The sequence below is a fragment of the Penicillium maclennaniae genome, assembly GCF_028827695.1.
Source record: "Penicillium maclennaniae strain IBT 15551 chromosome Unknown utg000002l:1.0-2354659.0:1.0-2356205.0, whole genome shotgun sequence".
Classification (NCBI taxonomy): Eukaryota; Fungi; Ascomycota; class Eurotiomycetes; order Eurotiales; family Aspergillaceae; genus Penicillium; species Penicillium maclennaniae.
This window is the reverse complement of record NW_026623214.1, coordinates 1086231-1112699: the sequence shown is the minus strand read 5'-3', so window position 1 is coordinate 1112699 and position 26469 is coordinate 1086231. Positions and strand designations below refer to the sequence as shown.

Sequence of the window (26469 nt, the reverse complement as noted above, 5' to 3'; positions counted from 1 at the left end):
CAAATCACTACGTCAATTTTCCCACTCCTAGGGGGGTGGAGACTGGAGGTCTACATCCCGTTCACTACTCTGCTTTATGTTCTAGCTGCAGTTCTTCAGACATAGCTATTGTGAAGAAATAGGAATCCACACGCGAGGATGCCGAGATCTACGGACATGCGCTCAGGCACACCCGAGCCGCAGGGGCGCAAATGTGCTCTCAATTCAAGATCCAGCCACCCCGGATTCAAATGGGAAAAGACTCAATAACGCGGACCCACGAAGGACCCATAGCCCACTAATAAGCCACTAAATTCCCCGCGAAGAATTCACTCAGGGCCGCTCATCCATGAGACCCCACCAAACTTGCTCAATTCCGAGCAGATCCCTGCGGGTAATCGGCGGGCCAACACACACGTCTGGAATGTCATCGGGAACAAGCTCGACGGGTCCCTTGGTAACGCCGTCTCCATAGTTAGATTTCCCGTTTTCGGACCCCCACTCAACCATCTAAAAAAATTCAGGCCAAGGGAGCAGAATATGATACTATCGACTTTGCGGAATTTGAACCCGCCGATCTCCGAACTTGGTTCTGGAGTTCCATAATAATAATAACGCAGGGAGGGGGCGCAACTTCAAGGTGCATTTTCTATTCTCTGAACGAGCCCAGCCAATATGATGGGAATGGGAACGGACATGCACGAGGGTGGTATCCCCTGGCTCGATCAGCCGGTGATGCTTCACTCGTCCAGAGCAGACAAGTGCAAGTTGACTGCAGCGCAATGCGCTTATCGGAATAATCATTGGCGATATTGGTACGCTTTTCGAAACTTGTGTGGGTGTTGAGGTGTTGAGGTGTTGAGGTGTTTAGGTGCTAAATGTTGTGCTGCTTAGGTACCAGGCGGATAATGTCTATGCGATGAATACCGTCTATTTCCTGTGTGCCGTGATCGGTGTCTTCACTTTGTCGAATCTGCTGGTTCGGCTCAGTCCTGACTGCGTTAAGCGGACGAAGATATGGCGGGCTACGACATCGATCTCGCGGTATTTGGCCTACCGGGGCTACCGGTTCCCCGTAGTGCGATACTGGTCGCCGTCGCTGGGTGTGATACTTCTCGGTCTTGCTGGCGCGGTGTTTTTCTTCGGTATGGCTGGCTTGCAAATCGGGATCAGATGAAAGCTAACGGAGATGCAGCTATGACATTGGGACCAAAACCTTACTACTGGCCGACCGATGCGAACTATGGAAGTAGTCCTCCGATTGCGACTCGAGCTGGATGGATGGCCCTGGGACTGCTTCCCTTTGTACTGTAGGTAGTATCATCCAGTGTTGTTGTGTATTGTTAATTATGCACTGTATGTGATACTGATGATTATACAGAGCCCTCAGTGCCAAGGCAAACATGATCTCTGCCTTGACTGGAATTCCTCATGAGAAGCTTCAGGTTTTCCACCGTTGGACTAGCTACGCCATGTTCGTTCTGGCCTTGATTCACACCTTCCCCTTTATCATATATCACATCTGGAAGGGTGACATGGTCAGGCAGTGGAAGACCAGTATTGTTTATTGGACGGGTATCATCGCTTTACTTGCCCAGACCTATCTGACTGTCATGTCCCTTCCTGGTATTCGAAATCGTTTCTACGAGTTCTTCAAAGCAACACATATCGGAGCTGCGGTGATCTTTATGGTCTTCTTCTTCCTCCATTGTGATTTCCGGCTATCTTCATGGTACGTTGAGCGTCATTTTTCTATACTGATATTCACTAAGATAGCCCAGGGACTACTTCATCGCTGCAGGTTCCATCTACCTCTTCTCTCTTGGTGCGGCTCATGTCCGAACCTACCTCATGCACGGTCTTCACACCGCAACACTTGAGCTTCTCCCCTGTGGTCTTGTCCGCGTCGTCATCCCAACGGTCATAACCTGGACACCCGGCCAGCACGTTTTCGTCCGCTTCCTGACCTCAGATCTACATCTCCTAACCGCACACCCATTCACCATCTCTTCTGCGTGCCGCAATCCCGATGAAACCGGCAAAGCCTCTGAAATCGTCTTCTATATCAAACCTCGCCTCGGCGTGACCGCCCGTCTAGCCGCAATGGCCGCCAAACAACCCGGCATCTCCAAGAAAATCATGATGGAAGGCCCCTTCGGCGGCGTAAGTCCCCATCACATGTCTCAATTCGACACCCTCCTTGTGATCGCCGGCGGTTCAGGAGGCGGGTTTTCACTTGCGATGGTGGACGAAGCCCTCCGCCTAACTGAAAAGCCCAAGCCCGGACACGGGCGTCGCAACCTCCAAGTCGTCTTCTCAACCCGCGACGTGGCAATGGCAGACTGGTACACAGAGGAAATAGAAGCCCGGCTCTCGGAATCCACAATGTTATCTCTGAATGAGAACAGCGACGGCTTTGAAACAGCCGTTTCGGTGCATGTCACTTCCAATCCAGCTCGTGATCTCATTAATGACTCCGCCGTGTCTTTCACACTACCTGATGCGAAGAACCCACCCGAGAAGAAAATGCCATCCCCGGAGATCACGACTACGGGCTCCTTCAGCTTAAATATCCACCAGAGTGTTCGTCCCGATATCCCAGGCCTGATCGCGCGAACCGTGGCGAGCGCACACGCACGCGGAACTCAGGTTGGAAAGAAGCAGCGCATTGGTGTATTGGTCTGCGGGCCTGCTTCCTTGTTGCACGATACCCGCAACGCGGCGGCTGTGGCGCAGACTAGGACACTTCAGGGAGAGATCGAGGAGCTTTACTTGCACTCTGAGCCATTTGCGTGGTGATTTCTTGACCTCGTATCCTCGATTATGGGCATGTGTCTGCTGGCTTGATATTTGCTCTGATCTTATGATAATACCCCCTTTTCATGTTGTATAATTTATGATCTACATTGCTATAATGTTGCTAATTCTTCGAGGCAATGTCATAGCAAGCTCAAAGACTTCTGACCTCACGCCAAAATAGATGCTTGTGATCTTGTGCTTGGTTCTAATATGATCTGTTTGCTCCAACCCTAATACAGGCCCACGGTTGTTTCCAAGGCCAATAGCTTCCAGAACCAAAATTAGTGGATCGTCAATAGCTCGTCCAACTGCTTTTTTTTTTATCATTCTTCCATCCATTCCACAATTCATATGCGTACGTGCAGAGATGTCTCTATATTGACCGGGCATCAATTGTCTCCGAAAAATCACAATATCGATGTGATCGCACGTTTCTCCATATTTCGCGTGTATAAAGCAGAGCCGCATGTAGCAACGTGTTGAACATCTGTTCACGGGCCCACCCAAGAAAGATCCAATCAGGAAAGAAAAGACCACTACAAATGTGCCTGGGAAGATGGTCAACATATATCTTCACTCTATCTTTTGCTGGGGGTAACCATTGGTATATGCAACCGACCACGCCAAATATGTGGACAACTTCTCGGTGAATGTCATGATTTCCACGCTGATTCATAGCCCTGAAAAGATTGACAATTAGTGGCTTACCTCCACGTCCAAAGTGAAGTAAAATGTTGAATCGTGTTCACAACGCCAAGTCAAAGAATAAACTATTTGAATGAAATAAACAAGTTATTATTGACAGCCAAGAAACCCATCCGGCCCTCTACATGAGCCTTGATGCTGTATCGCGTGTAGTCGGTCCAATATATCAACATATGAGGTAATTCCGAAATGAAAAGCTCGGATCGGTCTAAAAAGAAACGTAAATGCAACGCCAGTCACTTAATGCAAACGTGATCCTCGTTACAGAAGATCAAACCAGACGCCATCCAGAAACGCCATGTACCCGATCCAAATGTGGAGTGGAGAAGTCGTCATCGAGTCGAAAGTCAGGCAAAAGAGAATGAAGAGTGAGGAAAAGAAGAAGAGAAAAAGAGAAGAAGAACTAAGCTCAGAGAAAGCAGACCAAGCCTGTCAATCTTCCCTCATCAAGTCATGATGCCAATTAAGCAATCACGAATGAACATAAAAAGGTTGCTCATTACTTTCCCTGAATCTTCTCCATGAGCATTGCCCTCATGCGAACATTAACAACACCTCCAATACCATAAGCCGGCACAATCTTGCCCATCCTCGCAAAGCAACTCGGCACATAATCTCTCCTAATCCTCGCCATGCGATCTGTCCACGGCAAACCCCCAACAGGCTGCCGGTTAAACAGATCTAACCCGAGCAGATGCATAGGCGTGCTAGCGAACTGCATCAGCGCCGGACATGAGAACTGCGCGACGGCCGATTTCATTGACGGCGTGCTCGCGATGAAATCGGGGATCGAAGGTGCGATTAGAGGTGGGACGTTAAACGAGGCGAAGATGGTTATACTATCACGGAGACAGAAGAGGGTGTACGAGACTTTGGGGATTTGCGGCCCTGTCGCCGTCGGTTTAGGGTGGCATGTTGAGGGAGAGGAGGCTGAGTTTGGTTGAGCGCCGAAGATTTTGGCGAAGCGGGCGTCTTTGTATACGCAGATTGCCATGTTGACAACTGTGGTGGAGATGAATTTCGCGGGGCCGGGCGTGACGGTGTCATAGGATTGGTTGCGAAGGGTTGAGGTTACGGTGTCGATTGTGTTTGCTGTTAGGTAGGTTGAGCTGTAGAGGGCGTAGATGAGGAGGAAAGGTGTGCTGGTGAAGAAGGCGCCGGGTTTTGTGATCATGGATTTGAGGCAGGAGGTTATGGTTTGGCGGATTGGGAAGCCTTTGGATGCTTTTTCGATGATCGCGCTGGAATTGAGAATTGGTTAGCTTCGGATTGTTTTTGGTTGGTTTTTCTTTTTTGTGTCTGAGCTGGGCTTTGCGAACCGGTCAATGATTGTTATCAGCGGACATGTAAGCGCGCCAGCACTCGCGGCGCTGGCGACGTCTACTCCGAGGCGAAGGGCTAGGTCTTTTGTGTTCCATGCTGATGTTGGTTTTTGTGCAGGTGCAGCTACTGGAGCTTTTGTAGAAGGCACAACAGGGCGATCGACAGCCATTGGAAATGACGCATCCTGCGCGACGGCATCGCGAGACATGTTCTTATAGAGAGATGGGAGGTATATGCGAGGGAAATGCGAGAAATAGAGATTACTGGAACGTCATCAAGATCTTATAGAAGAGATGAACAACGACGAGAACAGAAATCTGGGGTTTTGCCAGTGAAGCAGAAGTGCCAAAAAAGCGCGCGATCTTACATCCCGAAGAGCTCGGACGAGAAAGGCCCGGGCTGGTCTCCGATGCCGGTCCGGGTAAATGTTACTTCCTTATCTCCTCGCCTCAATTCTTCAGCTATCGTCCCGAATTCCTGTCCCGGGGTTCTTCACGATTCCTCTGTGATCTCTTCCATGATTTTAGGGTAAATTACTAGCGCCTATTCGCCCTTTGGCCCTGCATAGTACTACTGCACGCCATCTGCGCTAATCCTACGATGAGAACAGTCCTGATAAAATTGAAAGAATTCGTGATGTGTTATTTCAATCCCCGAAACGCCCTATTCACATGAAAACCCGAGAAATCCCATCTAGACCTACGCAGTCGTAGCCGCCGAGTTAGCCTCAAAGCCATCCAGAGTCACCTTGACTGCGCCAGATTGCACAAGCTATGAAAGACTGTTAGCAAGAAACCCATGAATCTCAAGTGACAAAACTTACAGCACGTTGCAAATCTTCAATAAGATCATCCACATCCTCAATACCAACGCACAAGCGAATCAAATCCTCAGGGAACTGACGCTCCGCCCTCGTCTTCGCATCAATACTAGCATGGCTCATCCGGCACGGCATGCTAATCAAACTATTGACACAGCCAAAGCTCACCGAGATAGCCCAGATCTTTGCACTCTCAACAATACGCTCGGAGACATTTACATCACCAGTCTCGAACGACAACACGGCGCCAGCACCGCGTGCCATGCTGTTGTGAAGCTCGTACTGCGGGTGCGAGCGCAGACCAGGATAGCGAACCTTGAAGCCATGGGACTCAAGGAACTCGGCAATGCGCTGCGCATTACTTTGCTGCTGATCCATGCGAACTTTCAGGGTCTTCACACCGCGGAGGAGGAGCCATGAGTCGAAGGGAGAGAGACCACATCCTGAGGCGTTGATGGGGAAGTAGAGACGTTCGCCAACGGCGAGGTCGTTGACGGCGAGAACACCGGCCATGAGATCGTGGTGACCGGAGAGGTACTTTGTACCGGACTCATAGACAATGTCGGCACCTAGTTCGAGGGGGGTTCAGGAGGAGGGGGACATCATAGTGTTGTCCACGGAGACGAGGCAGGCCGGGTTCGCCTCGTGTGCGGCAGCGGCGATGGTGGGGATGTCGACAATTTTGATCAGAGGGTTGGTTGGGGTCTCAAGGAGGACCATGGTCGTCTTGGAGGAGAGGACTTCGGTCACTTTGGAGACGTCGGTTGTGTCGACGTGGTGCACAATGATCCCACCGTTCGTTGAAAGGTACTTGAGGAGACGGTTGGTGCCGCCGTACAGGTCGTCACCGGTTACGACTTCGTCGCCGGGCCGAAGGAGACGGGTGATCACGTCCAGGGCCGCCATGCCAGAGGATACCACTAGAGCACGCTGGGCGGACATAATCTTGGCTAGGTGGCGCTCGAGGTGTGTGCGGGTTGGGTTGCCAGAGCGGGTGTAGTCATACTCTCCGCCGCCGGCGCCGGAGGTCTGCTTGAATGTAGCGCTCTGTGATTGTATTTATTAGTCTCGGAATGTTCTCGTATGCTGAACTGGATGGCATAGATCTACCTGGTAGATTGGCACGCTGCTAGCATTGTATTGGTCGTTGCTCTCCGTGTAGACCAGCTCGGTGGCGATATTGTACCGGCGGCCGGTGTGAGGGCTGGAGGGGGCCGGAGATGGAGGAAGATTATGACCCTCGAGGTCAATGTTGGGAAAATGCCTTCTTCAAGCTTGATGAAGGCCCAGCATTGGGAGCTCCAGATCCTGAAGCCGACATCGCTGTGGTGCGGGGCAGAGAAGTTGTGGGAAGAAGTATAGGAAGGGGTAGAGATCGAGAGGAGTACACGGGTTGGGGAATATCAGGTGAAACAAGACACAATGTAAAAGTCAATGGATTGATGAGATTGGAAGTAAATAGGAATCAAAAAGCCTGGAGGCGTCGAGGCATCCCCGGACACTCATTGCTATGACTCCGTCTTCGCAGACCGCTGATTGGGCGAAGTCGCGATGATGTGATTCCGTCATGCGCTAGTCCCAAAGGGGGTTAGCAGCGCTACATACCATGAAATAAGAATGTAAAGAAAGTGAGTGTGAGTGTGAGTGTGAGAGACTTAAGAAGGAAGTCATGAGGAACTCATTGATTGATTTCAGATTACATAGTAGAACAACAGGAATTGTTCTCCACCAGTTCCTAGCACCCAAACGCCAGGCAAATCCCAGATCCCCCTTCCATTTTGAGTAGCCAGGGAAGAATAGAAACTATACAACACGCAATTACATTATAGATGGGAGCCTACGCGGCCAGGTCGCCAAAGCCACCATTGATGCCAAAGAATTGGAACCTACAACAATTAGTCAGTGCCCATGATAGATAAAAAAAAATAGCCGATTGAAACGTACCAGTCTTCCACGTTCAAAGTTGTAGGCGCAGTCGGGCCACTACGAGAGCTGCTGCTCCAGTTGTCGTTGTCTTGACTAGCAGCATCCAGCGCCGCTCCGCTCATAGTCCCATCCATATTCTGCATCGGCCATGTTTGGCCTTCCATCCCAAATACCTGCGGTCCCTGGCCAGGCTGCATCCCCATACCGGCTGGCAGGCCCGACATGAATTGCGGACTGCCTTGGGAAACGGACATACTTCGTCCACCTGGTACCTGTGAAGGCATACCGCCCATCATGGGCCGTTGACCCATGTTGGGTCCTGGCTGTGCAGGCATTGGCAGCGATGGATCCACCATTCCGGGAGGTGGGGAGGTGAGTTCGGGGAAGATGGCTGTGCCGTCAGGGAACAGCTGGTCAGGCTGGAAGTTTTCCCATAGCGATGGAGAGAGATTGGGCGAGGCACGGGTCACAAGGAAGAAATCGGGAGGTGTGGCGGGCAACGAGAATTGAGCGTTGAATGGTGTCGTGGGTCGGGTGTTTCCTCGAGAGATGGATGGGCCGGAGATAGGGTCGTGTGATGCACGGTGGGCATTGGGGGAGGCGTTCCCCAGAGAAGACTGGTTCAATTCGCGAGAAGGTGTGACGGCGGGTGTCTGCGGACGAGACCGCTCATACGACACAGGCGGCGTGGGACCTCCATTGGGTAGGCCACCAAGATCCATGTCGTCGAACTTGCGCTTTGGGGCATCTGGCCTCTTCGGGGGAGCAGCGGGCTCGTGAGGACGCCGTTGATGCCTCCTGCCAGCAGCTTTTTGGAGTCGCTCTTCTAGCACCTTATTTCCGAGAATGGAATCGAACAGGGTGAGAACCATCTTGGCCACCAGCCAAACCTTGGAAACGTCCTTCAGGGCTGCCATGCACACATTGATTCTTTCCTGACAAGTTGCCACGATCGACGGGACTGATGAACGCATCTGATAGACGTGCATGATCAAAGCGGAGAACAAGCTGTAGACAATGAACGCAGGGGTAAAGCGGAGTTCATTGTGGGCTTGCAGGTTCTCAACAATGGAAGTCATCATGCCAGCTGCCTGGAAGGCAATTGTGCGAGACGGGTAGGCCATTTCCTCGACCCGGTAGCTGTTCGGAGCGGAGGAAGCTGGAGGCATGTGGGCTCTATGCAAAAGACACAGAGTAGTATAATAATTCGAGTGGAGAAGAGCAGCCCAGAAGTGATGCCGGGATCGCTGCCAGCAGACTTCTTTTGGACAGTTCTGAAGCCAATCAGCCAAGGCCATATCGGAGTGGGTCAGGTCCATGGCGTTCATGCGCCGTGACTTGGCCGCCACAGAGTACTGTTGTGAAAGAACAAGACCCATGATCTCACACAGCTTCACGTATTGCAGGAAGAACTGCACATGCACTGGGTCCGGTGGGTACTCGGCTACGATGTCAAGCTCGTCCTCGATGAAATCGTCTTCAGTCACCATCCCCACGTCTGAATCGTCAGTGTTGATACCAATCGGCCGTCCAAGCGCGACGGCTACAGAACGATCTCGAGTGAACAAGGTCCACCAAATCCGCTTCCAAAGTCTCTTGTCGGGTTTGTTGAGTTGTGATGATTCCACGCTGAAGGATGTTAGTACATAAATGGGGCTTGAAGGATAGAGTGAACGTACCTGCGATGCATTCCGGAGCCTTGCGCAACAACCATCGCGACCCGAGTCCAGTAGAACACATTCTTTGTCACATCTAGGGCCAGTCAGCAAAGGTCTTTTACTCAGTATTGTGCCACTCACCCTCAGGTCCTTCCCAATACCAACCAAGGAGAACCAGTGCCTGCACAATAGTGACACGATCATCTTCATAGTTGGCATCATACAAGGCCTTCGCCCGTTTGTAGAAAGTCATCGCAGCCGGGGTCGTCGAGCCGTTGGCATCCATCAGCTGTGGATTTGTGCAAACACGCGAGCCCGCTAGCAAGATAGCCTGCAGCAAGAGCAACGACGGCGGGTTCTTGGGGTCTCGGTAGTGACGCATGAAGCGACTGCGGTTAATAATGGGCACCACAGGGGCCACCCACTTGAAGTAGGCATCCACAAGTTCATCACATAGTGGTTTGGGTGGAAGCAGAAATGCACCTCGCTGGTGAAGGATGTCGATCTCCAGATTATCCAGATCCGTCAACCGCGCCCGAGACCCTCTGATGTTCGGGGGCAGCGGGTAGTGCACGACATCGGTGGTCCCGTGGCGGTCCTGGACTAGGAGAGACAAGTTCGACGATTCTCCCAGATATGCCACCCGTCCAGCATCTTTTATAGGAGCACGGGCGAACTTGGGCTTCATGAACTGAGCATAAGCGTTGTCTCCGGACGCCTGCTGGGCGGCTTCGGATTCCGTGAGGGAAGTGACGGGCATGCCATCGACAGCGAGTCGATCCTTCCGATATCCAAAGGCATCATCTTTATCATCCGAGTCCGAGGATTGGCCTTGCGGCTCGCCAGAAGAGTTTCCATGACCCTCGGGGTGATCAGGTCGAAATTGGGGGCCGGCAGCGTCGACGAGCGAAGACGCCGTGTGAGGCGGGCTGTCGGCATACTGCTCATCTTTGCTCTTTGTCGAATTTTTCTTTCGTTTCGGGGAAAGGAATTTTGCATTCGATGGAGAAGGCGACGCAGTTGGTACAGGGGACTCCTAGGCTGGCGGCATCACAGCGGACCTAGCGGAGATGAGAATCAGCGATGAGATGCGACCGAGAGAGAAAAAAAAGAGGCTCACCTTACGAGAGTGGCATGTCTATATGCCAGAAATAGAACGTTAGCAAATTAGTGGATTCAATGGGCCATTTACCTATGCGCCCGTCGACGAGCTTGAAGCTGGAGAGCATCGCGATAAGGAGGGGCCGAGTACCTCGGCTCTCCAGCACCACGTCCAGACCGCGTCGCAGAACAAGAACGTACCTCGCACGCGCGTGATGCACGTTGTCTAGATAAACCGGGTCAGCGTCTATAAAATGCCAGACCTCTTGCGCGAGTTCCCCAGGGGCTTAGAAAGTCCTGTGCGATCCCTGTGTGCATCCACCTTCACCCCCAATGTCTTGCGCCCACACTTGCACCACACAACCCTAAAATGCCATCGAGAAAACTCACCTTCTAAAGCTCAAGGGCTGGCCACCAGGACCATTGCGCACCGTGATCCCCGAGGTTCCCGTCGAGCCAGTGGCGCTAGGAGCAGGGCTGCCGGCCGCCTGAGGGTCGATTTTGGATTCGGTGGTAGTACTCATGGCCGCGCAGTCCCCATGCGTAGCTTGAAGGTGGGAGGCAGGATATCCCGGGCGAAGGGAAAGCGCTGTGCGATGAATGGTATATTATATTCGGGAGGAAGGGGGCTCGGAAAAGCCACGCGATCAAGAGAAGAAAAAGTACCGGAACAGGAGGGGAAGAATATCGAAGATGTGTAGAGAGGATCTGGGGTGGTGAGGGACCTTGGGAGGGATGTGGCAATAGGAAGGAAATCATCTGAGGTCACTTGTGGAGAGAGACTCTGGAGTCCGCAAAGTCACCCTCTCTCTCTCTCTCTTGCACTGGCCAGGCCTACACAATGGCTTGTCTACTTGAATGCCCCTTAATCCTGCCATCTTGACCGATTCTACCTCCTACCCATTGCCAGAATTAGCACTCCCTACGACGGCACCAGCTACGTAAGCTACCATTCAACTCACCCACCACCTCCCAAAACTCATCTACACCGACGGCCTGGCCCGCCTAGGAATGATCGACGAGAGGGGAGTGGAGGGACCCAAAAACTAGGTGGACTTTGGGGTCTTCGAAGAGGCTCCGTGCAAAGACAGTTTCATCTCTGAAACGGTCGCGTCTAGAGGCCAGCAACGAACAGGAATATTAGGCGAGCAGCCATCAGGAGGATTAAGAGAGTAAAAGAAGAAACAAATGGGCTAAGTAGCCTGTGACCGCACATCCCATAAATTGAGTCCAGGCACGGCGGACCTACCTTTTCAGGGACCTCTCCACGCCGTGGAAATACCAGCTCAGCCCGGGGTTCGGGCGCAACGGTCTGCCTATTGTCCTGCCCTGTCTCGAACTCTGGGTGAGTGGTTTTCGTGCAGTCCTGGGAGTCAAAGCTTGGGAACCCCCCTAAAGCTTTCCTGGGTTAGTGCAAAGACCGTCAGGTCCAGGCCGCCACGCGGGTCGTCGCGGATGGGGAACCTCATTTTCTCAAGACGTGACCCGGGGGGATGTTGAACTTGTCCTTTGGGGGTTTAGGGTTCTCCAGTACACGGGGGCTATCTCTGCACGGAAGTATGCGGTGTCACCAGAAATGCGACGCAGTTGAGATGCGGCTCAGGCACACCTTAATCACGATACGGTGATGGTATACATCATCCCACATCGAGACGCATCTATATTTTAGGCTGCAGATACTCGGTGTATAGTGCTTGACTCATGCGGCTCGTGCCATCTACCCCGTGGCTCCGTGCACAACATGATCCCTGCGCATCCTTCTCCATTCCTATAGATGCGACGCCTCTGAGCGTGAGCATCGTACACTACGTTTGCGTATATCAACGAACTGGAGGCACAAGCCGACGATTGCGGGGACAGAAAGTTGGGGTGGAATTGCGGGGATCATTACCTTGCATCTGAGCCTCGTCATCAGAAATAATTCAAAATAACCAACAGGTGACTCGCTATCTCCAAGCCTTTTGAGTGTTGGCTGACAGAGAGGAACCAGCTTGTGATGCCTCGGCAACTTGAAGGACCCCACTTCCTAAGCCTCCCCGCTAATCACAATTGCGCCCTGGCGTGTTCCTAAATCATGCACATCCAGGGCTTTTGTCTCTTCACTATATTACTTGGTAGATCAAAATGAGATTGAGAGAAGAGTCGGGAACAGAAAACTTGGCATATCCGTGATATACTCTAATGTTTTCCCTAATCAGGCAGCAAATGTCCGGCACGGTTGAATTCTACTGGCGGATCTGCTGTGAGGCACTGGACCGCGTGCCTGTCTAGATCTGACATCTGCCAAGCGAGGTCCCCTATGAGTTTCGGCGCTTGGCTGCTTTAGGGGCGTGCTGAGCGATCGGGACAAAGTTGTGTCCGATGTCTGGGGTGGGTCGAGGGTGGCGGAAGGGAACTAGGGGATCGGATTGGAATATTTGGAGCGAAATGAGGGAGGGCCTACACAGGCGAGCATTAACATCTACTTGACCTAATTGAAATGCAGATTGAATTGACTAGACCGAAATAGGATCCAGTGATCTGATCTACTCAACTAAATAAGTTGATCTTCAATAGCGTATTCTATATTAACAAGACGGCCAAGACCTAAAATACACGGGATTTAACATCGCTCCCAAAAACTAGCCTAACAAATCAACCTGATTTTCCCTTGGCACCGCGACGATTCTTCTTGCTGCTCTTAGCAGGCGAAGCTACAATCCCAGCACTTTCCTCTTCCTTCTCATGTCCGCATTCCACAGCCTCACTAATGACTCGCTCCACCGACTCCAGCGCCGGCCCGAACTCCACTCCGCTGACGAACTGCTCACTCAGGAATTCTAGCCCGGCAACGAAAATGCAAAGCGCACTAGCGATGCAGAAATGACTAATCGTCATACCGATATCGAGCCAGGAGCCCTCGTCGCGAACCATGTAGAAGAAGTTCAGTGTCATCACGTCAGAAATCGACATGACGACCATGAAGAGCGCGCTAGGCGGGACTTCGAGTCTGCGGTTGAGGATACCTAGATTGGCGCTGATGATGGCGAAGGGGATGAGGATTTGAAGGATGAGAAGGGCGCCTTGGCTGAAGGGATTGAACACGGGGATGAGACGGCGGACGCTGTCGAGGAAGAAGGTGGAGATTGAAGCAACGTTGCCGGTGCTGAAGAAGGCGGACTGTAGGAGGAAGAAGAAGAACAGGGCAACGCGGGTGTCGGAGAGGGTCAAGGCACGGTAGTGGTATGTCCGGCCGTCGACGGTTGTCGTGCTGATTGTTGGCTTTGATGTGGTCGAGCCGTTGGTTCTGATTACTGTCGAGCTGGTGTGCACGTAAATGGCGTGCTCGAGTCGAACCCATGTTAGAAGGGTCATGCAGAACATGAAGTAGAACAAGCCTTCCCATGAGATGGCGAGGATGATGAATGTGGGTGAGAAGGTCAGGAAGATGACCATGAGACGGTGCAGATAGTGGCTATTGGGATATTGTCGGTGGAAGAATGGCAGCGAGAGTGAGGCCGCTTGAGGAAGGTCAGTATTGGGCGGATACTTTAATGTATCTGATGCATCACTTACTTAGAACAAACCAGCCGACCACTTGGTTACCAAATGGCAATCCCTCGCGGGCCTGGAGAGATGTAACGCTTGATCGGGTGACGACCAATGCTAGGAGCACCATGCCAACCTGCATGCCCATGATAACCCGAGATCCGAAGCTGTTGAAGGTGCCAGCGCTTTTTGTTGAGCTGTGGCCAATAATGGCATCCTCAAAGAGCAGATATAAGATTCCAGTGAGGAACATAAGAAGCCCACCATAGGTACTAAGAAAAGTCAGTCATCCACCCATAAACTCCACTACTGAACATAAAGAACTCACATGCTAGTAAGATCCTCCATTTTCACGACCGGTAGCAATGTAAATGTGCTCATGAGACAACAGCCGAGGGCCCATGTCGCCGTCAAGAATGCATGATTGCGGACGAAGCTTAGGCCGTAGGCTAGAGGCCACAGAGCACCCAAGGCAAAGCAAACGGTGAGGATCTCTCGGTGGAAGTAAGATTGAACCAGTGCCTCTAGCACGCCGAGGAATGCCAAAACCTGCAGTCCAAAGCTGAGATATCCAGAAAAGGAATGAACATGACCCAGAATGATTTGGCGTCCAGCAATGAGAGCCTTGCGACGAGCAAAAACCTCTTCCCAGAAATAGACGGGGAAGAATCCATAGAAGTAGTACCGCCATGACGATCCCTGGTATAGGAAAACGGAGAAAAGAGCCACCAAGATGGAGGAAAAGAAAGAGATACTCGCCACGGTTCGGTGGGAATCTGAAGTCCCATGTAAGACATGCAAGTCAATCACTGTGGTCAAAGCATAGGCAATCCAACCTAGGTATCCCAACGACACGATTGTACGCAAGAACAACCAATCATAAGTCTGCAGATAGCGCAGACCCTCGAGGCCTAAAACCAGCAGCTCAGAGGACAGAACAATAGACTCTTCATAAGCACCATTAGAGATAAGCGCCTCCAGGTTAGCAAAGCGGCCTTCAATGGAGGTCTCGCCATCACCAGACAACGGCTCAAATGGCACATAGCGGAGAACCGCTGTCCTCTTCTGCTCCTCCTTCACTCGATACATCTCCAAAACACCTCGCGTATTCGCCAATGCAGCCATTGCCTTTTCTTTCGGATCGGCATTGAGATAAGCCAGAGGTAATTGGCCAACAGAGTTGACGGGATAATCAACGCCAACGAGGTAGGCCATGAGTGCAGCGATATCGGCTTGTGCGACATCGTGGCGTACGATCTGGTCGAATCCCCAATCGGACGAAAAGCCATCCTCGTGTCCGGGTGCAACACCATTTGCAATTTTCTGCGGCTGCGCCACACCTGAGCCCCAGACAACGAGGGGAGTGCGTGTGTTATCCGGGTGTCCATCGCCGTGACTGCCCAAATCGCTCATACCGTGGTCTGCAGTGAAAACAAAAGCGGTTTTATCGTCGGCATAAAAATCCTCCACCAATTGAGTAACCGCCTGCACACCCTCGTCCACGATCTTGATGTTATTGAGGTATTCCTTGGAATAAGGTCTGAAAGCATGGCCAGTGGTATCCAATCCCAGCAGATGCAGGAAGAACACCAGCTTGTCTTGGCGCAGCTTGCGATCTAGCTCCGGATCACTCTTAGCTGACTCAAACAGCCCATGAACTTTGTCAAAAACCCAGGTATCCAGATGCGTCGCATCGACACTAAAATCCTCCGCCTCCTCCGCATACATCTCCGCGTCCACGCGGCCCGGTACAGCCCCCTCCTTGAACATTGGAAGAATGTCCGGACTACCCCAGCTCCATGTATGCCGACTGCGATTGAACACGCTATCAAAGTTGACAGGGTTCAGCTTCCAGCCTGTGGTCACAGACGAGACATCCTCGTACAGACCCGCAATGAGAGCAACATGTCCGGGGCGGGACTCAGTAGGGACGCGGGTATGCGAGACTCCAAAGGTACCATGCTCGAGGACCTTGTCGCGAATGAATGGCGTCAGGCGAATCAATTCGTCGGATTGCGCGGCGGGCGCGGGATCGGGGAAGGCCTGGAAGGCCTTATCTGCGCGTAGGCCATCGGCAACGAAGAGGACAAGGCGTTGGGCGGGAGCTGGAGTATTTTCTGGACGGTTGACCCCATATGAGCGCATGCCACTTACGATGGGGCTCACGAAATAGATGTCGAAGATCGAATACGTATAGATCAGGTGGAAGACCACCGCGATGGCGAGGAACCCGACGCGGCCGAGACGCGCCATGATGCTAGTCCTCGGGGATTTCCAGCCTCGAAAATGAAAAATGAGCGGATTGAGCCCCTGGTAGAACAGACAGGAAGGCCTAAAAGGAGGTCATCTCTATTACAGACGTTGACACCGGGGAAAGTGAGGACGGGCGGTGAACACCAATCACGGGTCAGGAAATGTGCACGGCAGAACCACTTGTTTACGTTGAAAGTGTTTACAGCCAGGGCTAGACCTTCATTACGTCTACCCTGTTCATACATGTCGTTGAAGGCACGATCGCAAGCCAGACATCCTAAAATCTCTGTAAACTCTTCATGTATCTCATCATCGGTAACAAAAAGTCTTCTGAACCGCGGACTATAATTAGCCACATAATCCGGGTAGACATCAAGGCCGATGGTAGGCGATATCCTCAAGATCCGGGGAACAGTCAGGATAATCGCTGGAATAAAAGCTAGGCGCATAGCCATCACAGTGGTGAATCTTTCTTCAGCGCTATATCCCTTGAACATCGTTCTTACTTACGGCGAGAGAGACCAATGAATTGCCATGATTGAGGACAGTGCGCTTGATTCCAGTGCTGGAGGGTCTACTCGAAGTTGGTGTGCAAGTCACGTACGTAACAGTATTAGGTTTAACTTGACTGGCGCAAGCCGTAAACGCTCGACTCTTTTCTTATACTTTCCTGCAGCTCAATGTGACATAACAAGTACTCAGCGAATAGTGCGTTTGTGCATTAGCTCGCGGAGGCACAGACAAATATTCTATGAGCACCATCGTCCGATCCTGGGGCTCAACAAGCTTTGGTAGGTTGGCTATGTCTCTGCTATCAGGGCCAGTGAAACGTAAATTACTGAGGCCGGCCTCGGCATCTGGGTGGTAACCGAAAGGTCATCGATAGATGCACATAAATTCAGCTGAGGAGCAAAGAGGCCTGGGAATACTTGGAACCAACAGGAACCAATTGAGATGCTTGAAGCGCTTTACAATATCACTTTGTTTCAACAGTGTATATTAACATCATTTGATCCCTTCACTATATTGTTTCAAATCACAGGTTAACTTGTGCTACGCCGAGCTCGACCGCCGCTTCGTCAAGGCATCGATAACCCTTGTATAGAACTTGGACGCCTGCCCACGACTAAAGGTGATATCCACCCTCAAGAATTCGGGAAGAATGCCCATCAGCTCACGGTCCCGATTCGCATCCAGCAAGGGCAAATACTGGAACTCCGCAGACTCGTACTTCGACGAAACCACCTTGGGAATGACAAGCTTGAAGTGCAGAGCTGCGGCATAGTTAGATGCTGAATTGGTATAGTAGAGCGAGAGGTACTCACTTCCGTTAACACCGGTCTGAATGCAGTCGTATAGATGATCTGTCTCTCTGTTCTTGACATCCCGAATGATCAATCCAGTCAAATCGGTATACAGCTCCTCTTTGAGCAACGCCAGCTGGGCTGCTTGTGCGGCCTCGGCGCTTACAGCGGCGGTTGCGCGGTTGACTCCAACCTTCATGGCGCTTCCGGGAACCTTGGCTACGCTCTCCAGGCTTGCAGCTGTGCTGCGTGCTGCGGCGAGCTTGGTCTGCAAGGCCTTGGCTTCAGCCTGTGTTGCCGCAAGCTGAGAGCGAGCCTCCTCGGCCTCGGTCTTGATCTGGGCCATTTCGACGTCCCGGTCTTTGAGTTGTTTCTGGAGGCTGCGGCTCTGCTGTCCAAGCGCTCGCTGCGCTTCCAATTCGGTTCGGAGCGAAGCGACCAATTCGTTCGATGCTAGTAGGGTATTAGCGACGCTCAACAAGATACATTTTGGGTCGATGTCGTACCGGCGGTGATACTCTCACATTGCCTGCGCAGCTTTTCCATGTTGGCGTTGGCTTCTACAATGCCAATCTCGCGAAGATTACGATACTTGGATTCTAATCCATCGTGCTTCTTGGTGAGATCTCCGATCCTACGCCTCAAATCCGGATCAACGCCTTGTTCGACTCCAAAACTAGACTGGCGCTTGTTTGGTGACACATTATGTGTCCGTACGGTGGTCATACGGGCCCGCGCATGCTTCACAAGAGACGAGGACGCGTAGCGGCTTGGGGGGTCTAGGAGAATCGACTCGTCAACCTCGGGCTCGGCTTCTTGCATCTGAGAGTCGAGCACTTCGGGTTCACCCTGTACTTGCTGTACTTGGGCGGCGCGTGTCGGAGTGTACTCAAATTCGCCATCTGTCTGCTTCGCCACGCTGGATGCTCGCGCTCGGCGACGCGCCGCAGTCGCAGTAGCAGTCGCAGTCGCAGCTGGCTTGGCCTTCGTTGCAGCGCGTGAAGTCTTCGTACCTTTTGTAGCCATCGGGTCTTCGTTCTCCTGGTCATTGGAGTCTTCTTCTTCCATCGGCTCCTGCGTCACTGCTGCCCGCTCTTGCCCCGCAGGATTATCGGCCGTGCGACTGCTTCCTCGAGGTCTCCCTCGACGAACAGGCTTTCTAGCTGCAGCAGCTTCATCTTGAGATGGTGGCTCTGATGCCTGTTTCTTTCCACGGGTATTTTTAGTCTCGGCGGCAGGTTCGTTAGAAGTACGCGGTCGGCCTCGTCGGCGTTTCACGGGGGGGCTCATCGCTCGCGCCCGGGAAAGGGGCGCTTTCATGTTCAGTGATTTGCATCAAATCCTCATCGTCCGAGCCAGCAAGGGCCGAGAGTTGAGTGGGAGCTTTTCGTTTCGGCATATTGTAATGCGGCTTTTTGTTCGATATGTGTAGAAGACGCGACTATCAACAACCGGGGAACATGTGACATTCCGGGACCACACCTGGCACGGCTGCCCGAACCATTTATCGGACTTTTGACTTAGTTTTGGACTGGGTCTTGGAAATCCCCCCCGGACTCACGGGCTTCGTTCCTTCTACTTGACACTTCCAACTTTTTAACGCCTTGTCTTCCCCTTCGATACCCTGCCTACCCCCTTCTCACCTTCATCACCTCCTCACCGCTGTCGTCATGGCTTCAGCAGGCGGCCGACGATGGCAGCAATTTCTCCAGGAGATGATCATGGTTGCGGGTACCGTCAGTTTCGCCATGCGTCGCATCATTATCTTCTAGTCTAACAGCTTGTTTAGTCCGCCTCTGCATACTTTCTCATACGCTACCTCCTATCGCGCCTTGACTTCGACCCCGAGAGCCAAAAGAAGGAAGAACAACGCAAGAAGTCGGCAGCTATCCTGCGCAGATTAGATGGCGGAGACGACTCAGACGATGAATCGTCCCGACGCGCGGGTGGTAAAAAGGGAGGCCGGCAACGGCGAGGCGAGCTCACATTGACTCAATACGAGCAAGCTATCGCCATGGACGTCGTTGCGCCAGAAGATATCCGGGTGTCATTCGAAGATATCGGTGGTCTTGATCATATCATCGACGAACTGAAGGAATCCGTGATCTACCCGTTGACTATGCCTCACCTCTACTCGTCCAGCTCCTCGCTCCTGACTGCACCTTCCGGTGTCCTCCTGTATGGCCCGCCTGGCTGCGGAAAGACCATGCTCGCCAAAGCGCTGGCGTCCGAGAGTGGCGCTTGCTTTATCAACTTGCACATTTCAACTTTGACGGAGAAGTGGTACGGTGACTCAAATAAGCTGGTAAATGCAGTTTTCTCCCTCGCGCGCAAGCTTCAGCCCTCCATCGTGTTTATTGACGAGATTGACGCCGTTCTTGGAACCCGGCGGAGTGGAGAGCATGAAGCAAGCGGTATGGTGAAGGCCGAGTTCATGACCCACTGGGATGGTCTCACCTCGGCCAACTCCATGGGTGAGCCACAGCGAGTCGTCGTGCTCGGCGCAACCAACCGCATCCAGGATATCGATGAGGCCATTCTTCGACGTATGCCCAAGAAATTCCCTGTTACACTTCCCCCGCCGCTCAGCGTCTCCGCATTCTCAGCTTGATCCTCAAGGACACCAAGGTCGATCGGGACAACTTTGATCTGCACTACCTAGTCAAGAACATGGCCGGTATGTCCGGCAGTGACATTAAGGAAGCTTGCCGTGATGCAGCCATGGCTCCAGTGCGGGAATTGATCCGACAGAAGAAGGCCGACGGCACGCAGATGACCGCCGTCGACCCTTCGGAGGTTCGCGGTCTTCGTACAGAAGACTTCTTCTCCCACGCCGGGGGTATCAAGGTCATCCCACCGCCTCGGGACAGCCATATTCTGGAGTCTGTCTCAACGGGCAAGGTCGTATCCGAGAAAGACGATGGCGAGTGGAACACCGAAGATGAAGCCGAAGATGGCACGGATGCCCGTCCTTTGGTGGCTGAGCCTCCAGAATAATTTTTTCATTCTTTGTTTGATATAGACGACTATTTGTTTTGATCTCAATCTTCGAAGTAAAGGCAAGGCGTTTCCGGAGACTTAGGATCTTGATAACGGCCGCATTATCTGATCGGTGGCAAGATGCGAGTGATGCAGTGACTTCTGGCAGGGCCGGGCTATGTTTATAGAGCGACATGATGAGTCTCATGTACAATTGTTCCAGTGGGAATATATAATGCAATATTTGCTCCATCTCTATATGTATGTGAAGCTAGCTTTATACTAATACCTTCAACAAGTGGAGTACGCCGGCCAACGTCATGTACCTGCGACGCGGCAAAGTCAGCTGCTGATCCACAACCCCCTCCAGCACTCCTTTTTCTCTGAAGCTTTTTTGCCTGTTCTTCTGACCCATTGCACTCCAAAAAGAATCTACCAAGGATAATTGCCCTCGCGAAGTGGCCTGGGTTTTTGGCTGTTCTCGAATTTCGAGGTGCCGCCTTGTGGGTCGTTATCGTCACCGACCACCTACGCCTCCTGCGCTCTCCTATCGCATCCATCACCTCACCACTCCGCATTTCCCCCGCCTCTTTCACCCCCGGACAGATCTTGCTATATTACGTCGAATTGCCGGTGCATGACTACCGTTGTTCGAACCTTGCTTTGAGGCCTCGCAACGTGGTTGGTGACGAATGGGCTCTCTCCTAGAAGACCACTGATGCACTGATGGCAATCAGTGCCTTGGCAACAACAAACGTTCCTAAAGGAGCCTACGACACACCCCCTTGGAGGAAGTATTCCATGGGCCTCTCTGACAGGAATGAGTTCCCAAAATAGCTTCGTCAATGCTTCTGTGAGCTCCAACACTGTCAGCACAAGCGCCGCCTCTGCGGTCCGATCGCGTCCTCGTCGCTTGGTCTCTTTCATGGACGATGAATCTGACAACCCGGCCTTTAAGAACAACAATCTCTCATACAATGACGCTCAACCGCTTGCATCGGGCACAAAGCTGTCCACGGAGAGCGGGACGCTTCGTTCCCGCGGTGCAACCCCCTCGCCTCTGTCCTCGCGCGGCACATCACCATTACCAATGACACATCCTTCCCGAGTCACCGAATCTTCATATCGGGGTCGTCACAACGAAACGGGATCACTGGGGTCGAACGGATCATCGAAAGCCTCATCATCACGAGGGGCTGCCGATTTTCTGGACTCATCCTGGTCGTCACTCCAGAATCTGGCATCATCGGTATTAGGGAGTGACGCCGGACAGAATACACCAACTAATGCGAACAAGACAAATACACGGAGGAAGCCATCACGGTCAGACGTATATATTCGGAGTATCCCGAGGTCAACGCCCTCGGCGTGGGGTCCATCAGGACCTTCCACCCCGGACATTGGAAATGCGACCAAGGAGGAAAGACAGGCACTAGTACAGGCGAAGAAGCGCGAGGCATTACTCCTCGCAGACTCTGACCCAATCACAAGTCGCAACTTTCGACACAAGAAACGCGATTCGGGAGATTATTTTGACCAGCCGCTGAACCCAGAGCATGATGAAGAGGCACTTGCTTATATACACCATGTGCAGGCCACGGACAGCATCACCGGAGTGACCATTAAATATGGCTGTCAAGCAGCAGTATTCCGAAAAGCCAACGGGTTCTGGCCGAATGACAATATTCAAAGCAGGAAGACGGTCCTCCTACCAGTGGAAGCATGCACGGTGAAAGGGCGGCGGATTACAGAAGAGCAACCCGATCTCTTGGGTGACGATAATGAAGATCCGAATGACAGCTCTATTACACCTCATGCGGACTCTACAAACGACTCGATACCAGACCATACAAATCCTAGCTCTTGTGGATCTCAAGTCAATCGCATCTGGAAGCATGAATCCTGGGTGCAAATAGACGGATTCCCCTCAAGGGTCGAGATTGGCCGCGTTCCTCGGAGGGCACTAGGATTTTTTTCCTCGCACTCGTCGGAAATCCGTGTCTTACACCGACGCGGAGCCTTCTCTCGGCTCTTCTCAGAACGTGACTAGGAGTCCATCTCCAGCTGGGTCGCCGTCAATCGGTTCATTCCAAAGCGTCCTCCCCGCATTCGAACTCGCGGTGATGAAACCAAGCCGCGCCCTGCGCACCCCATGCGCCCGCAGCACCGCCGACAACGCAGCAGCATCAACCTGTCCGGTACCGGGGTTGGTACCCTCGATAGCGATTCTACCGCACCCGGGCCTGCAATGGACGGTCTCACCCAGTGGCTCTCCAAGCATGTGACGTCTCTCGCCCCGCCTGGTCCACTGCAAAATAACCGGAAATATTCTTATGGTTCTGAGTCCACCGGTACACCCAATGCATCAGGGCTTGAGAACATCGGTGGCGCCCTGGAGGGCTGGGTCCGAAAGGTTGCAACACGCGCCAAGGCCGGTATCAACGACCTCCAACAAGGCAACCCAACCCAACAAGCCGGAAACCGAGGTCGTAACATCGGACTCTGGGGCATGGGCGATCTCATCGAGATGGACGATGCATCCGAAGACCGAAGGTCGCCCAGCGTATTCGGGACCTCACGCCGACCTGACCAGCAAAGCGCGTCCTCTTCCTCTGCATTCCAGACCGGAGCATCCGCGTCCTCGACGAGCAGGTCTCGCGTGAATGGTCTCGGAATGGGCTCAGAATTGGGTTCAACCGACCGCCTGAAAGATGACTGATTTGTTTGATTGCGACCAGCGTTCATAATAGACCTTCTTCGCCTTATTACTGTGCCTTTTTATTTTGAGGATCCACGGGTTCTGCATTTTTTTTCCATGCGTCTTTGCCTTTTCTTCTCATAAGCGGCCTAGTGTTTCTATTCTTGCGGCGGACATTGTTGCTTGGCCTTTTGGCAGGGCTGTCTGAAGCAACGCATGCATGACAGGGATATCGATGTTAAGTTTCGCATCTGACTATCTGCTATCGGGGTTGGGCTCTTGGCAAATCGAAGGATGGAAAATTTTGTCGCATTGAGACAGATCCAGGTCTTGAACGAGACCCGACATAAGGACCCTTCATCTCCCATTTTGCTGCACTTTGACATGTCGGATGTATAATCATTTCTGTTGCTCTTGCAGCAATCCGCCGTTTTGGCATCAGCCTTTCTTTGATATGCATCTGAATAGTGATCGCCCGGCGGTATTCCTGCCCGGTGCCATAATTTACTACATTTGATAGAACCAGCTTTATATAGACGTATACCACGTGTAGTGATCCAGTACAAGCATCTTCTTACTTGAACCTGAGTTCTTCAAGTGCCTCTTGCCAATGGTGGACTAATTCTTTGGTTCGGTTGCTTCAATCCAAGCTTTTCCCCAAAAGAAAGAGCCAGATAGGCCCAAGGCTTTATAAAATGCTACAGATATGTCAGGATTTTGGCCCCAGACTGGTCACGCCCTAACATCAATGTATGAATTGGCAGTGTCTGCAGGTTGAACCATTTCTTCCGTGTTCCCCCCGAGATTTTCCCTCCTGGGCAGCTGTATTTTCCACCTATGAGCGCGCTCATCACCACCGCTTTACCTGTTCCTCTCTGAAGAGCCAAGTGAATTGCGGGGAAGTATCTTCTTCAGACTAGTCTCCGAGATAGATTGTAATTGTTATGAACCATTCTCCACATAAGAGGGGTAACAGATAGTATAAGAAATCGTGTCACCCAAGAAGCATCTTTATGCACTCTTTTTGCCCATTACCTCAACTTTGCAGACAGCGTGAATCCAATTTCAAAAGAGATATCAAACACCTCAAAACAATTGAATAAAAACAAGCCGACAATGCTCCTCTTACCCATATGGCTCCTAGCCACCCTCGCCCAGTCCACCCCTCTTTCGAAAACAACCACCAAACATCCCACAGCAACTCTATCAAAGACAATCTTCATCGGTAAAACCCTGCCCGAATTCGACCAAGATCACTTTCTCGGTATAAAATACGCCAACAAACCCACCCGCTTCACAGCATCCTCCCTCAAAACCACCTACGCCTCCAACGATAGTAACTCCGGAGTCTATGATTCTTCATTCGGAGGATTGACATCGAACATTCATGTGTACTACAACGCCTCGGAATACGGATATGACTGCCCAGCGTATGGATCTGACACGACGACTCTTGTTGATCGTGGCTTGGCTCGCTTGGATGAGGATTGTCTGAATTTGAACATTATTCGCCCGAGGGGAGCGGGGATGGATTGCCGGTTATGTTATGGATATATGGAGGCGGGTGGCAGCAAGGGCAACTGCTGATCCGAGGTATGTGTAGTTTTCTCTCTTTCTCTTTGATATGAAACACGGATTGATGGGAGCATCTTGACTGACTGGGCGCACCCTGGGTAATTAGGTACAACATGAGCTATATTGTCCAACAGGGCGCTTTAAATGGGAAACCAGTGCTAGGTGTATCCATCAACTATCGAATGGCTGCTTTCGGTTTCTTGGATTCAAAGGAAGTGCGCGTAAGTTATTTTTGCCTACTTTATTTATCATCTAGGGTCAATTGACTCGATAGGCTGAGGGGAATACCAATCTTGCTCTGAGAGATCAACGCACGGCTATGCGATGGGTGAAGAAGCATATCGAGGCATTTGGCGGTGATCCGGACCGGATCACCATCTGGGGCGAGTCTGCGTATGTGGACAATTCTTGTGTATCCAACTTTGGGTTTCTACTAATGTGAGAGTACTGGCTTTCCAGTGGCGCGTACAGCGTCGGAGCTCATCTCGTGACCAACGGTGGAGATAACGAAGGTCTCTTCAGAGCTGGTACGAGCCCAGACACTCTCGAACAAGGATTTCTTTGACATATAGCTTACTTCTAATATCAGCAATTATGGAATCCGGCAATGCCGTCGGACCTCCATACAACGGTACCTCATGGCACCAACCGATGTATGACCGAATCGTCGAACGGGCAGGGTATGTCCCCGCCCCTTCCTTTTTCTTCACAATGCATGGAATCTATATCTGAGCCCATGAACAGATGTACAAATGCCACAAACACTTTACAATGCCTCCGCGACCTCCCTTACTCGACAATCTACAACGCAGCCTACGAGGGTCTAGAATGGTTTGCCACCATCGACAACAGCTTCATCTCCCAATATCCTCAGATTAGCTACAAAGAAGGGAAACTCAGCAAAGTGCCTATTCTACTAGGGACCAATACAGACGAAGGAACGAGTTTCGGAACGAGCAGGGACGAACACAGATGAAGAATGTATCGAGCAATTGATTTGTACGTCACCCTTCCTTCGCCAAGTAGAATTGACAGGAGTGACTGATTAAGAGGTAGCGTCTAAACGCTGGGTCCTCAACCGTACAGAAGCTACCGAGATTCTTTCAGAGTATCCCAATATCCCGGCCCTAGGATGTCCCTACGGCTGGGGCAATACTACCTGGCCGTCCCTGGGACTGCAGTATAAACGCTATGAGTCCATAGCGGGTGATCTGACGATGTTTGCGCCGCGACGGTTGCTAGCGCACACCATGGCTCAATTTGAGAATGTATATTCGTATCGATGGGATGTCGCGGCGCTGAATACTAGTTCGACGATTGGAGTGCAGCATTTCGCAGAGGTGTGTTCATATAATTCTTGGGAAGCCAAGACTGTCAACCTGATAGAATGATGCTGATGGGCGATTTTCAAATAGATTCCGTTCGTCTTCGCGAACCCGGTGCAGAATATCACTGCACTCGGATCCGATCCGACGAGGTTGGAATTGGGGCAGATGGCGGCGAGAATGTGGACTTCTTTTGTGACGGATTTAGATCCCAATGGACATGGAGGTGAGTTTTCATCTTTTCATCTCTGAGAAGGGTTCCTTGCGTCTTTCGGATCGTAATTATTGATTTGACGATGATAGTATCGCATGTACCCCAATGGCCGGAATATTCCTCCCAGTCAAAGAACTTTGTCTTCCGTCTTCCAAGGAATGAGAGCTATATCGAGGACGATACCTATCGCGCGACGGGAATGAATGTTATCAATGGTATCGCTCGTTGACGGGGATATAGTGACTAGGATTGTACGGTGGATTAGCAATAAACTCTGTGAGA

The 26469-nt window shown here is 51.8% G+C and overlaps 10 protein-coding genes across 10 annotated transcripts; 4 read left to right on the top strand and 6 right to left on the bottom strand.

Moving 5' to 3' along the window:
• Positions 1–654: 654 nt before the first annotated feature.
• Positions 655–2778, top strand: N7477_001640 (ferric reductase family protein; the record flags this gene model as incomplete). Its single annotated transcript, XM_056963303.1, has 5 exons — positions 655–794; positions 874–1124; positions 1175–1289; positions 1361–1711; positions 1761–2778. 5 exons carry the CDS (start codon positions 655–657, stop codon positions 2776–2778), a joined length of 1875 nt encoding a protein of 624 aa, XP_056826222.1.
• A 1204-nt stretch (positions 2779–3982) lies between these two features.
• On the bottom strand, positions 3983–5014 carry N7477_001639 (uncharacterized protein; the record flags this gene model as incomplete). Its single annotated transcript, XM_056963302.1, has 2 exons — positions 3983–4724; positions 4803–5014. The coding sequence occupies 2 exons, from the start codon at positions 5012–5014 to the stop codon at positions 3983–3985; spliced, it is 954 nt and encodes a 317-aa protein (XP_056826221.1).
• Positions 5015–5505: 491 nt separating this feature from the next.
• Positions 5506–6139, bottom strand: N7477_001638 (Cystathionine beta-lyase; the record flags this gene model as incomplete). Its single annotated transcript, XM_056963301.1, has 2 exons — positions 5506–5577; positions 5630–6139. 2 exons carry the CDS (start codon positions 6137–6139, stop codon positions 5506–5508), a joined length of 582 nt encoding a protein of 193 aa, XP_056826220.1.
• A 72-nt stretch (positions 6140–6211) lies between these two features.
• N7477_001637 (cystathionine beta-lyase STR3) lies at positions 6212–6568 on the bottom strand (the record flags this gene model as incomplete). Its single annotated transcript, XM_056963300.1, has 1 exon — positions 6212–6568. One exon carries the CDS (start codon positions 6566–6568, stop codon positions 6212–6214), a length of 357 nt encoding a protein of 118 aa, XP_056826219.1.
• Positions 6569–7463: 895 nt separating this feature from the next.
• farA (CeGAL family transcription factor) lies at positions 7464–10835 on the bottom strand (the record flags this gene model as incomplete). The annotated part of the gene is made up of 6 exons (XM_056963299.1): positions 7464–7512; positions 7571–9181; positions 9232–9304; positions 9352–10246; positions 10513–10537; positions 10702–10835. The coding sequence occupies 6 exons, from the start codon at positions 10833–10835 to the stop codon at positions 7464–7466; spliced, it is 2787 nt and encodes a 928-aa protein (XP_056826218.1).
• A 2110-nt stretch (positions 10836–12945) lies between these two features.
• N7477_001635 (mannose-ethanolamine phosphotransferase MCD4) lies at positions 12946–16092 on the bottom strand (the record flags this gene model as incomplete). The annotated part of the gene is made up of 3 exons (XM_056963298.1): positions 12946–13811; positions 13867–14111; positions 14168–16092. 3 exons carry the CDS (start codon positions 16090–16092, stop codon positions 12946–12948), a joined length of 3036 nt encoding a protein of 1011 aa, XP_056826217.1.
• A 1053-nt stretch (positions 16093–17145) lies between these two features.
• On the bottom strand, positions 17146–18686 carry N7477_001634 (putative chromosome segregation protein (Pcs1); the record flags this gene model as incomplete). Its single annotated transcript, XM_056963297.1, has 2 exons — positions 17146–17849; positions 17903–18686. 2 exons carry the CDS (start codon positions 18684–18686, stop codon positions 17146–17148), a joined length of 1488 nt encoding a protein of 495 aa, XP_056826216.1.
• Positions 18687–19066: 380 nt separating this feature from the next.
• N7477_001633 (protein-degrading AAA family ATPase MSP1) lies at positions 19067–20393 on the top strand (the record flags this gene model as incomplete). The annotated part of the gene is given in 3 exon segments (XM_056963296.1): positions 19067–19132; positions 19186–19942; positions 19954–20393. 3 exon segments carry the CDS (start codon positions 19067–19069, stop codon positions 20391–20393), a joined length of 1263 nt encoding a protein of 420 aa, XP_056826215.1.
• Positions 20394–21195: 802 nt separating this feature from the next.
• N7477_001632 (putative LysM domain protein) lies at positions 21196–23094 on the top strand (the record flags this gene model as incomplete). Its single annotated transcript, XM_056963295.1, has 2 exons — positions 21196–22374; positions 22426–23094. The coding sequence occupies 2 exons, from the start codon at positions 21196–21198 to the stop codon at positions 23092–23094; spliced, it is 1848 nt and encodes a 615-aa protein (XP_056826214.1).
• A 1095-nt stretch (positions 23095–24189) lies between these two features.
• On the top strand, positions 24190–26416 carry N7477_001631 (putative triacylglycerol lipase (LipA); the record flags this gene model as incomplete). Its single annotated transcript, XM_056963294.1, has 9 exons — positions 24190–24503; positions 24755–24869; positions 24923–25041; positions 25108–25175; positions 25238–25328; positions 25393–25592; positions 25705–25988; positions 26064–26199; positions 26277–26416. The coding sequence occupies 9 exons, from the start codon at positions 24190–24192 to the stop codon at positions 26414–26416; spliced, it is 1467 nt and encodes a 488-aa protein (XP_056826213.1).
• Positions 26417–26469: the final 53 nt, after the last annotated feature.